The sequence below is a fragment of the Mustela nivalis genome (assembly GCF_964662115.1).
Source record: "Mustela nivalis genome assembly, chromosome: 4".
Classification (NCBI taxonomy): Eukaryota; Metazoa; Chordata; class Mammalia; order Carnivora; family Mustelidae; genus Mustela; species Mustela nivalis.
Genome location: NC_139023.1, coordinates 22,814,829 through 22,826,940, shown reverse-complemented (window position 1 = coordinate 22,826,940; position 12,112 = coordinate 22,814,829). Strand labels below are relative to the sequence as shown.

General features: G+C 56.9%; 1 protein-coding gene across 4 annotated transcripts in view; it reads left to right on the top strand.

Annotated features, from left to right (window-relative positions):
• The window catches only part of CRACD (capping protein inhibiting regulator of actin dynamics), a 272,503-nt gene that overhangs the window by 249,897 nt on the left and 10,494 nt on the right, over nucleotides 1-12,112 (top strand). For all 4 annotated transcript variants that reach the window (XM_082728635.1, XM_082728636.1, XM_082728634.1 and 1 more), the window contains 4 exons: nucleotides 2,314-2,478; nucleotides 5,012-5,080; nucleotides 7,119-7,301; nucleotides 7,966-10,933. In XM_082728635.1, the coding sequence (XP_082584761.1) occupies nucleotides 2,314-2,478; nucleotides 5,012-5,080; nucleotides 7,119-7,301; nucleotides 7,966-10,933 (3,385 nt within the window). The remainder of the gene's footprint in view (nucleotides 1-2,313; nucleotides 2,479-5,011; nucleotides 5,081-7,118; nucleotides 7,302-7,965; nucleotides 10,934-12,112) is intronic.

Below are 12,112 nucleotides of genomic sequence, written 5' to 3'. Positions count from 1 at the left end.
CCCTCATCTTAGTCGCTCCGGAACATGGAGACATGGCAGACCTGACAGCAGGACGTCTAAGTCTGAGGGTTTAGCACACTTTCCAAGGCTCGGCCAACACGCCTATCCAGAGCAGGGATAACTGGTAAACCGAAGGCCGGGCTGGGAGTCCCCGAGGGAATTCCTGCTAGGGCTTTCACTAGGACACAGGAACCGTTCGACCCCCTCTCCCCCAGGTCAGCAGAGTTGGACGGGCCCGTGACTTTGTTATACCATGTCCTCTTGTCTAACTCCATCGGCTGCTCTAACCGTGCCTGCTTCTTGATCTGCTTAGGGTAGATACTAACTGCCGCTTCCCGCTAAATGGTTCTGAGAAGGCGCCCTGTCTCAGCCATCCCCTCCCCAAATCCCTTTCAGGCTGCTCAAGCTGTACTTCACTGGCTGATCTCGGGGCTTTTGATGTGTGCTCCTTCCCAGGGGAGGCAGGCTCAGGCTGAAATAGCAGCAGATCAAATACAAGTCCTCTGTCTTTCTGTGCTCCTGACTTGGCATGCTGGGGTGCCCTGGGTGCGGGGAGGGGAGTCTTGGGCTCATCTCTTCCGTGTCTCTGCAGTCTCACTGTCTACCATGCAAGGCCGAGGGGGAGCTGGGCACGAGTGGGTGGACGGAGTACCCGTGAGTTCAGAAGGGGCATCTCCCCGAAGGGAGTCCTCTGCCAAGGAAATTGGGCACAGAGTTACGAAGGCAGCATCATCTCTCTATGTCTGCCCCTAAAGGAAGAAAGTGGCGCAATGTCAAATTCGTGAGAACCTGTGGAATGCAGAGCAAATAACACTGACTATGGTTTTAGGAGACCTGGATTCAAATCCCTTCGCGGCCATTCTTTCCATAAGCTTGGGCCAGTCACCTCTCCCCACTGGACCTCTGACATTTTTTATAAAATGAGGGGGTTGGACTGTGTGATTGCTAAAGCCCCCTGTGGCTCTGTGGGATTAAGTATTAGCCAGATTAAAGGTAAATATCAGATAATGCATTCCCATTCTTTTTCTCTACTTTTTTCCTTTTCTTTTCTTTCTTTCTTTCTTTTTTTTTTTTTTTTTTTTTTTGAGGCACAAAAGGACTACGAAGCCGGAGTCCCTAAGTCTAGAGCAGTAGCCCTCAGGCACAGCACGTTTACTCCCCCAGCGGACGGTCTGGACAGGGAACGAATCGCTGCTGGCATCTGGTGCCCAGGGGCCCGGTGCGGCTGCTGAGCTGTTACAGCGCACAGGGCAGCTTCCCACAGCAGAGAGCGATGTGGTGGGACGCGTCCGGAGCGCTGAGCTTGCGAACCTGCTCTAGACGAAGGCACGGGTTTGCACAGCATATTTAAGTCAGTAGTCCTTTAGGTGGCCACGGCGTACCCTTCTTTCTTCCTGAATGTTGCTCATTTTCTCTGCCACAGCCCATTAAATATTTTGCCCTTTATCATTATATTTATAATTTTTTTCTTCAGAGAATATATTTATTTTTCTGATCTGGCTTTTCTCTAATTCTGAACACCATTGATCTTCCTAATTTCTCTCCCGTTTCCCCCACACACACCCTCCTACCTGCCACGGATCGTGCATCCCTCTTCGGCCCTTTTCTTCTGCCTCCTTCTCTGTCCCTTCCCCACTGGGCTCCTTCTGCCCCACAGTTCACGCTGTCAAACTGCAGCCGGGCAAAGAGAAGTCCTCGCAGCAGGACAGGATCGTTCTGTGTCTTCCGTGATGTCTGCATTGATTATGGAAGGACTTGCCAGCATTGGGGCCCCCTTCACCCCGGTGCCCATGTGAGCAGAACATGGTGTTCGAGTAAGGGCTGGTGAGGAAGGTGGTTAAAACATATTCAGGGAGAATGTGTCCAAGAGAAGCTGGAGGGCTCCCCGGTTACAGCAACCACGAGGGTCTAGATTTTCCCCAGTGGTTCCTGCATTTCATGTAACTCTTCTTATCATTTTTATGAGACTTTTTAATAAATACATTTATAGGGCTAACGAAAAAATTTTGTTATAACATGTATTCCCACTTTCGGTTTCAAAATACGGTCTCTCCGCCCCCTGGATAATGTTGGCATCTCTGGGAAAGAGGTGGCTGGATGAAAAAGCTCATGGCTTGAAGGTGGGAAAGGAACAGACACAGGAAAATGAATCCACTTAACCCAGAACTGCATCGTGGCTCACTGGCATGATATTTAGTCTAGAAACATGCGCAGAACGCGCCCCAGGGCCCCCTAGCTATGCGGGGGCATCTGCCCGCACTCCTCGTGACCCACTTCCCTGCTTCAGAATGTCTTTCTTTGGTTTTTCTCCAGCGACAGTTGAGCAAAAACATCAAGTTTGGGCGGCCACCACCCAGTGCCATTCCCATGAAGAAGGCAGACAGTGGTGAGGCCGGCTTAGAAGAGGATCTGCTCCTGACCAGTCCCATGGAGATTGTGACTCACGAGGACGTCCCCCTCTCAGACACCGAGAACAAAGTAAGGCTCCTCCAGGGAGTGACCTGGTTGCTGATAAGCGAGGGGAGGACGCTGGGAGGTGGCCAGGGCATCCAGAGACTCTGAGCTCTGCGGAGCAGGGAATGTGTAGAGAAGCTTTTCTGCTGAGTGGCCCGGGGCTGGAGGGCACCCCCTGGTCTGCAGCGAGGCACACTTCGGGGGGCAGCTGGGAGTGGCGAAAGGGAGACGTGCCCTTCACGGTTGCTCCTCAAAGCATCTTCCACTTACTCTTCAAGACTCCGCGGGGCCCACCTTTTCCAGGAAGCCTTGGCCGGCCTTACCCCTGCTCGGGGCTGTCTCCCCTGTGTCTTTGCTGGGCCGGGCATCCTTCATGCTTCTCACACGCCCATACTCATCTGTGTCCACGTAATTGTGCTCTCTCCGTCTCTAAATGTGGAGTTCCTCGAGGACAGACTGGAGTCTCCATATCTCTGTCGCCCCAGGACTCAGCTAGTGCTTACGTAGTAGCACCGAGTGATTACTCGTCAGATTAGACTAATTTAAAGGGAGATGAGAAAAGAAAGAAGTAGGTCCTTCACGAGGCAGAACGTATCAAACACGCTATCTTGAAGTCTAGTCTGCTTAACGAGGGAAGAAAGTCATATTGGTCTAGCATTGTCCGATCTGAATCCGGTCTTTTGACACTTGGAAAGAAGCACCTGACCCAGAATCAGTCCTTCCGGCAGCGGGAAGGACATCCTCCGGCCTCCGCCGGGGGAGGAGGGCAGGCGCCCGGCAGCTGGAGCAGGGAGCCCTCGAGCTGAGCCACCGAGTCATTCAGTCTCAACAGAAAGCATTTTCTGTGCCTACCAAGGCGCCTGAAATTACGTGGCTGTTTATTAAAATGGACGTCCCCCCAAAGTCATGCCTGTTATTAGCTAATACATCATCAGGGCGGGAAGAAAGAGAAGTGATGTGTAGGGCAAAGTGAGGAAGGAAAGAACAGGCCATTCCCCCGCTGTTGCCCACTTCTGCCTCTGGCCCTCCTGCCTCCTGGTTCCCAGACAGGTGGGCAGCGGGGGCTGCCGTGGGTAAGTAGGCGGGCGCAGCGCCCCCACCACGTCCAACCTGTCCAGCGCTAGGCGGCAGCGATGGCCATCAGCCTTCATGCCCCGAGTTTTCCAAGGACTGAAGCAAATGTCCTCACTGTTACTGAGGATCTAAGTGCCAGGGACTGTGGCCCGAGGAAGGACAGGGCTCAGTCCTTCTGCAGGGGCTGCCTCCATGTAGCTTACATTCTGATGACAGGAGGGTCACATGGCAAGTCAACAGGTACGTGTATAAATGTAATAACTCTGGATCAAGAAAAAGTACTGCACAGAAGGTAAAACAGAGTGATGGAAAAGTGCGTAACAAGGTGGGTGAGGAGCTGCTCTCTAGGCAAGGAGGTCAAAGCAACCAGAGCAGACCTGGGGCTGGGGCCATGCTCTCCGCAGGGGGAAGAACAAGCAGAGAGGCCCAGAGATGGGGCTGGGGGTGTCCCAAAAGAAAGCAGGTCTTTGTGGCCCGCCAGACCCTGGAGGGGGCAAAGAGAGGATAGAGCAAGGTATAGAGGCCAGATTGTACAAACCACAGGAAAAGGGGGCTTCTCGTTCTGGGAGTAGTGTCTGATTTGTGTTTCCTTCTTTTTTTTCTTTAAATTTTATTTTTATTTGAGGGAGAGCAAGAGAGCATGAACAGTGGGGGAGAGGCAGAGGGAGGAGAAGGAGAGAATCCTAAACAGGCTCCACGGTCAGCTCAGCAGAGTCTGAGGCAGGGCTCGATCCCAGGACTGTGAGATCATGACCTGAGCCGAAACCGAGAGTCGGACGTCCAACCGACAGAGCCACCCAGGCACCCGATCTGTATTTCCTAAAGATGCTTCTAAGTGTGGTGCTGACATCATTGCTCCGGAGCGGACAATAACCGATAACGCCTGTTTTTAACTATGGGCCATGTAAGGCAGAAGGTACAGCGGGGCCATCAGAAAGGTGCAGGTCATGTGGTGCGGGTGTTCCAGGGCAGGGGAGCAACTGGGCTGGGGCTCTTCAGCCTTTTTCTTCTCCTTCCGTCCTAAGGGTTTTTGCCTCATCCATCTCCTCAGCCCAGCCCTTTGCACACAGCATTGGTAGGGCCTTTCCTTCTCACCGAGGAGAGGTCTGGCATAGAGGGGCGACGGCCAGCGGGTGAAGGGGGCCAAGGCAGCGAGCACAGCCAGAAGCTCTGAGGTCGGAGGTCGGGTGTGTGACACAGCCCTGCTTCCCAGGTCGGGTGGCTGGAGGGGGGCGCCTGGTCTCAGCCACAGCAGAGACTGAGGTTGGAGACTGCCCAGTTAGAGATGTGCTGGACTCAGGAAAAGAAGCAATTGTACGCTCCGTGCCTGGAGTCCTTATCTGAGCATTAGCAAAGTCCCCAGTGTGACTTCGCCGGCTCTCTGCGGGCAGCTCCAGCCTTCTCCCCACGCAGCCGAGTCTGGTTATCTGCCCAGAACTTCCTGTTGCGGCGTCTGACTTGAGCGCTCTCTTTACTGTTCCAGCCCAGTGACCCTCCAAGTTCTCAGAGTCCTCTGAATCTGCCTGGAGCCAGAAGTGAGATGGAAGACAAGGTAGTGTGATTTGAACTTCAGTTTTTAGTTTCTTTACTTCAACTTCCATTTTGGACCCTTTTTTTCCAATCCACCGTATCATTTTTCCATTCATAAATGCCGCCTACACCCATTACCTTTAGTTCCTTCAGAACGTTACCCCAGTGGTAGATGTTAGAGCGTCCATTTCCACGGCTTCCTAAATGTGCCAGGTCCTTCAAGACCCTGAGAAGCCATTGGAAAAGGCATTCCAGAACACCTGAAGGTACACAGGTCTGTAAGGAAGAGTTTCTCTTTAGAGATGCAAAAACAAAACAAAACACCTCAGCATTTCTCTACTTGTATGTATTTTTGTTTTTTAACTTTTCTGTGTTCAGTTGAAACCTGGGACTGCCCGCAGGAGTCTCGGCGACCCTTAGAGGCCAGTCCACTAGCCAGAGCAGTCGCCTGCAGAGGCTCCAGGCCTCCTCCCGGGGCCGGTACAGTGAGCAGAGTGTGTCCGAGTCTTCTGAAGGGGGATGGCCGCAGACTGCCACCGCCCAGTCATTGAAGCAGCCCAGCTGGGACGATCTAGAAATGCAACCTTGCATTTAAATCTCAGCTGCTGGTACTTCTCTGTGCCTTCAATCTGGCCCATTTGGCTGGAATGCTTTTTATTCATCCATCTCTTAGGGGATGGAAATAATGTTTGATTCATCTCTTCAACAGGAGTTCAGAATTTGATACGTATTCTAAAGATAACCATAAAGAAATAATAGCTAGAAGCCCAAAGGCTGGAATTATTTTTCCTTACTTCTGTTTCTTATCATAAGTTATTATTTACTGAGCATCCATTTTGCTCTTGGAGCGGGCTTGGTCCTTTATCTTTAGCACACAAATATGGAAGGTAATCGCAAAAAGCGAAGCTGTGCGCTAAGCCCCAGGGGCTCTGCATTGCCAGCACGAATGCGGCCCACTGGCCCTGGCCTCCGCTCCTGCCCCGCCCGTGCCTGGGAGCGGCCGGCTCCGCAGGGAGGGCCGAGAGCGCCCTCTGCTGCGCGCTGGCGCCGTGCAGCTGGGAGCCCTCCCCTTGCCGCGCGCCTGTCGGGCCGGTGGGTTCTCAGGAGTAACAGGTGTGGCTTCTCCTCTTTCAGTGTGGCCTCAGGGTGCAGGCCGAGCTGGGTCTCTCTGACCTGCCTAGATGCGTAGTTTGTCCGGGTGGTGGTTTCTGAGTGCGCCCATCTGCATTCCGGTGCTGCTGGTCACCCTGAGCGGCTGCTCTCACCCCTGGGTGGTACATTTCTGCCCTTCCTTTTTGCGCCAGGGCTTCGCCCTCTCATGGGCTTGGTGCACTCAACTCAGTGCTCTGTGGCCTTGGAGTGATTGTGCTAGAACATTTTTGTGGGTACCAATTTCATACCCTAAGCACGGACGATCTAGTTTGTTGCGTTTCCTTTATTCCTCCTAAAAATATTTACTGAGCACTTGCCAAATGAGATTTGCCACGTGGTCATAAAGGGGACTGAAAAGAGGAAAAAGACACATTCCCTGCCTCAGAGGGACTAAGGTAGAAGCTGAGGGATGTTTGCAGGTGTCTGAGGTCATGTCTTAAATGAGAGAGTCATTAGCAGAGTTGAGCTGGTTCAGGGCTCAGCAAACTATGACTTATTTCAGGCTCCGTGGCCATAGGGTCCAACCAGGACACTCCCCCTTGTTGTGCTCTTCCTTTGCAGCCCAAACAGCTGAAGACAATGGGCAGTGGGCATGGCTGTGTGCCTGCAAAACTTTAAGTGCTAAATTAAGCTATGCGCAGGATTGGGCCCCCTGGCTATGTTACCTCCCATCCACTCTAACCTTCCCCCTCCCCATATTATTCAAAGTAGGAAAATTAGTCTGTGAAAGGTTAAATGACCTTTATGAGTTGATGCAAATAACACTGGCAGAACAAATCGTGCTCTCCTCACAGTCCCAGTGAGTGCCACCTGCTCGAAGCCATCTCCGGGGGCCAGGCTGGGCCAGGTGCTGGCTCCAGCAAGGGCTGTGGCTCTGATGGGGACCATGTGGTTTCCTCTCCATACAGGTGGCTCCCGTTAAACCATCTCGGCCAAAAAGGCACTTGTCTTCTGCTGGAACCATCGAAAGTGTCAACCTGGATGCCATCCCCCTAGCCATCGCTCGCCTGGACAACAGTGCCGCCAAGCACAAACTGTCCGTAAAGCCGAAAAACCAGAGGGTGTCCAAGAAGCACCGGCGACTTGCCAGGGTATGAGGGGCCCATCCCGGCTGACCAGGCAGCTGCCCATGCTTGCTGGCGCTGATTCTACCCAGTAGGGCGGTGCCATGAGGGACCAGTAGAAGGAACTAGGTCTGTCTCATCAGGGACCTGGTGAGTTGCAGTGAACCAAGGCAAAGCAGGCCCGTTTACTTTCCATCGCCCTTTCTAACATGCCTGCCTGGGGTCTGGTGGGCCCCAGAACGAGAGGCTGTCCTTTGAGGGCCCCTAGGCCCTCTGTGTTGGCTTTGCCCCTGCCGTGTGACCCAGCTTTCCTGCCACAGCTCAGCCAGAGGGTCTTTGGTTTGACTAGGGTGGCCTTTGAGGTCACAGGTTTCAGGGCACATGACGTGCAAAGCTCATTTTTTCTCATCTTTCTCATGCTGGACTTTTGGTTCTCCTGTGATTCATTTGTATTCAGCAAAAGGAACTTGAGAATGACCAACAAAGGGGCCAGAAGTCAACACGAAGGGATGTGTTTTCCTCCACCCGCACAACTTATTCCCAGTGTTCTGGCCTGGGTTTACCGAGCTCCATACTTAGGAACAACTGCCCCTTCTGAGATTAAGAGGGCCACGGGCAATGTGAATAGGGTGGGTAATGGTTGCCTGTTGGAAAGGAAAAGGCTAATTCTTTCTTTCCTTACCAATGTTAGGATGGACCACATGAACATGGTGGCCTTCTGTATCAGCTCTCGCCGGACCAGAACGGACACTCGGGAGAAGACAAGCCAGTCTGGCATGAAGAAGAGCCAGAGCTGCTGGACTCTGAAGAAGAGAAGAGATGCCAAGAGGAATACTGGCTAGAACTTGAGGCCAAGTGCAAACGGCAGAAGGCCGAGGCAGCAGAGAGGAAACGTCTGGAAGAGCAGAGGCTCCAGGCCCTGGAGAGGAGGCTTTGGGAGGAGAACAGAAGGCAGGAACTCTTGGAGGAGAAAGGAGAAGACGAGGAGGGAGAGAGGGCAGAACTACAGCTGGAGGCCGAAGAGAGGCAGCGCCAAGAGGAGAGGCAGAGACTGGAGGAGCAAGGTGGCCAAGGGCGGAGGGAGCTGGTGGACGGAAGGCACCTCCAGGCCCCAGAGCAGCTGTGCCTGCATCGCCCCGCTCAGCAGGAAGAGCAGGCGGTGTGGAGCGGCGCAGAGGCTGAGACGCAGCGGCAGCTGCAGGAGGAGAGGCAGCTGAGGGAGCTCAGGAGGCAGGAGGAGCTGGAGGAGCAGCAGAGGCTTGAAGCTGAGAAGCAGCGACGGCGGGAGGAGGAGCAGCGGGAAAGGGAGGAGCAGCGGCTGCGGGAAGAGGAGCAGCGGCGGTGGGAGAAGGAGCAGCGGGAAAGGGAGGAGCAGCGGCTGTGGGAAGAGGAGCAGCAGCGGCGGGAGGAGGAGCGGCGGCGGGAGGAGCAGCGGCAGCTGGAAGAGGAGCAGCAGCGGCGGCGGGAGGAGCAGCTGCGTTTGGAAGAGGAGCAGCGGCGTTTGGAAGAGGAGCAGCAGCGGCGGGAGGAGGAGCAGCGGCGTTTGGAAGAGGAGCAGCGGCAGCGGGAGGAAGAGCAGCGGCAGCTGGAAGAGGAACAGCGGCGGCGGGAGGAGGAGGAGGAGCAGCGAGAATGGGTGGAGAAGCCGTGGCTGGAGGCAGAGGCAGCTGCCAGGAGGAGGGCAGAGCTGGGAAAGCGGGAGCAAGTGGAGGCCCTGAGGAGGCCGGAAGGGGAGCGTCGGGAAGCCGCGAGAGGGCACGAGGAGAAGTGGCAGCAGCTGGACGAAAAAAGGGGCTTGAGGAGTCCAAAGATGGACTTTGCAGAGAAACCCCGGAAACGAGAGCACCTGCAGCCGGAGAAGCAAAGCGAAAGCTCCGAGGAATCTAAGATTTGTGAGAAGCAGAGTCAGGAGGCCGTGCCAGCCGGAGAGCAGCCCGGACAGCGCGGCGACGGTCCGGAGCCTGACCGTCGTGCGCGTTGGGAAGAGAGACCAGAAACTAGCGCGCAGCCTCCCCAGAAACAAGAGGCGCAAGTGGAAGTGACTCCCGGGGAGAAGAAGGAAGCCACTGCCCCCGAAAAAGACAGAAAGGGGGAGGAACTCCGGTGGCAGGAAGTGGACGAGAGGCAGAGCATGCCAAGGCCCTACACTTTCCAGGTGTCATCGGGAGGGAAACAGATTCTCTTCCCCAAAGTCAATCTGAGCCCAGTGACACCCGCGAGAGATGCCGGACTTGCCTCTGCTCCCCACGCGCCAAAGACCCCGCGAGCCGGCGCGGCCTCCCACGCCCTGCCCTCCTCCCTGAGTGTCCCCCACACAGCCATTCTGGTCACGGGAGCGCAGCTCTGCGGCCCCGCGGTCAACCTGAGCCAGATCAAGGACACGGCATGCAAGTCCCTCCTGGGCTTGTCGGAAGAAAAGAAGCACGTTGATGTCCCTGCCCTGGAGAACCCGCCCCGAGCGCCTGTCGACCCCCGGGCAGGCAGCGGGAAGGTCAGGGCCGCCCAGGAGTCTCCGAGCAGTGCGGCCGCCCTCGCCGAATGGGCGTCCATTCGGTCCAGGATCCTGAAGAACGCGGAGGGCGAGCAGCCTCGGCCCAGTGACGAGCACCCTCCCCGGGCCCGCAGTGATTCCCGCGGGAACCTCCGGAGGACCCCCCCAGTAAATGCCAAGTTCTCCATTATGCCCGCTTGGCAGAAATTCTCTGACGGTGGCACCGAGACCTCCAAACAGAACACAGAAGCAGAGAGCACGAGAAAAAGACCCTCGCTGGGACCTGGGGTGCCCCAGCCCCTGGATACTAACGAGCTCCCCAAGGGAGCAGAGAAACCAGAGCCAGCAGACACCACGGAGGGGTGCAAATTTGCCAAAGACCTCCCGTCTTTCCTTGTCCCCAGCCCTGCTTACCCGCCGCAGAAGGCAGTGGCCCATGCGGAGCCCGGGGCCACTTCGGACGCTGAGACCAGCAGCGGGAGAGGGAAGCCAGACCCCTCGATGCCCGGTCAGGAGGAAAAAGCCTCACCGTTTGGCATAAAACTGAGAAGGACCAACTACTCCTTGCGCTTCCACTGCGACCAGCAGACGGAACAGAAGAAGAAGAAGAGGCACAGCAGCACGGGGGACAGCGCGGACGGCGGCGCCCCGGCCCCCGGGGGCACCAGGGGAGAGAAGGAGCCTGAAGCCGTGGCCGCCAAGCCGGGCCCGTCTCTGCCCCCCGAGAGGAAGCCCGGCCTGTCCGCCTGGAAGGACTCGGCCGAAAGGGCCCCCCCTTCTCCCGCCGCCGCCCCGGGGCCCCCACCGGCTGCGGAGCACGACCGCGGGGCCCACAGATCGCCGCTGGCGCCGAAGCCCGCGCTGGCCCCCAAGCCTGCGGGTCAGACGCCGCCCCCGTCGCCGCTCTCCAAGCTGAGCAGGCCCTACCTGGTGGAGCTGCTGGCCCGCCGGGCGGGGAGGCCGGACCCGGAGCCCGGCGAGCCCGCCAGGGAGCCCCAGCAGAGCAGGGAGCCCCGGCCGACGCCGCCGCCGCCGCCCCCGGAGCCGAGGAAGGCGCCGCCGAGGGACGAGGAGGAGGCGGTGGAGCCCGAGCGCAAACCCGCTTCCCCGGCTCCGCCGGCCGCCCGGCCCGAGAAGCCCTGCCCGACCCCCGAGCCCGGGAGGAGAGGTAGGTGGCGGTCGGGGGCATCTCGGCCTCGCTCCGGCGCTGCGCGTGGGGCCCAGCGGGAGCCCGGGCGGCCGCTCGACGGTCCCGACCCGGCGCGTCGCTTCCTCCGCTGCGCAGGGCCGGCGACGTGACCGACCGACGGGCCGCTGCTGCCGCCCGGACCGACACGCTGGGGGTCGGCCGTGCACACGACATGCCGGCCTGATTAGCTTGTGTCCTTCATCCTCCGCGGGGCCCGGTGCGGGGCTGGTCCCCACAGGTTCCCCGGAGGAGGCTGTGTCCTCTGGGCAGCGGCCGCAGCGTCGCCCGAGGCGCTTCTGGGTGCACAGGCCGCTCCCCGGCAGTTTGGGCCAAACGCGCTGCCGCGGGACCCCCTCGGCCCGGCAGCCTGGCTCTGGGGGCCTCCTGCTAGAACCTGCAGAGCAGCTGCCGTCCCTCCGGTTTCTCCAGAGTGGCGGGGGCCGCTCGAGAGGTTTTGGGCCCCTGGGAACGTCATAGGATACTTTCTTTTTTGTTTTGTTCGGTTGGAGGTAACGTTCAGAAAGATAGTCCAGAAGTTCTGTTTCTCAGAGAAATTCTCCCCTGAGGTTTATTAGGAAACCCGTAGGCCTTCTCTTCTGTTGGACTGTTTAGGTGGAGAGTGATTTTTGCCGAGAAAAGAGCTGTTTGCCCAGCAGTACTGGTGTGGTGACTTGCCTTAGGGAAGGAAGGTCTCATTGTCCTTTTTTAAAGATTTATTTATTTATTTATTTATTTATTTATTTGAGAGAGGCGCAGTGAGAGAGAGCATGAGCGAAGAGAAGGTCAGAGGGAGAAGCAGACTCCCGGTGGAGCTAGGAGCCCGATGCGGGACTCGATCCTGACACTCCGGGGTCATGACCCAAGCCGAAAGCAGCTGTCCAACCAACTGAGCCACCCAGGCGTCCCTCATTGTCCTTTTTAACCAAGCCTTGGACGGCAGGTAGATCCTGTGGTCTCCAGACCACATTTGTCTCCCTCATTTGTTTGTCTTGCTGATGAGAAGCCCAGTCTCAGTTTTTTCTTTTGTGTTTCTGTTTTTCCCTCTGTGCTGGGCCCTGGGGGGGATCACCATGGTAGTCCCACAAGCGGGTAAGAGCTGTCCCTTAGTTCCCCATAGTCTCGCGGGACTCGTACTGGCAGTCCCCACCTTGGCCTTCA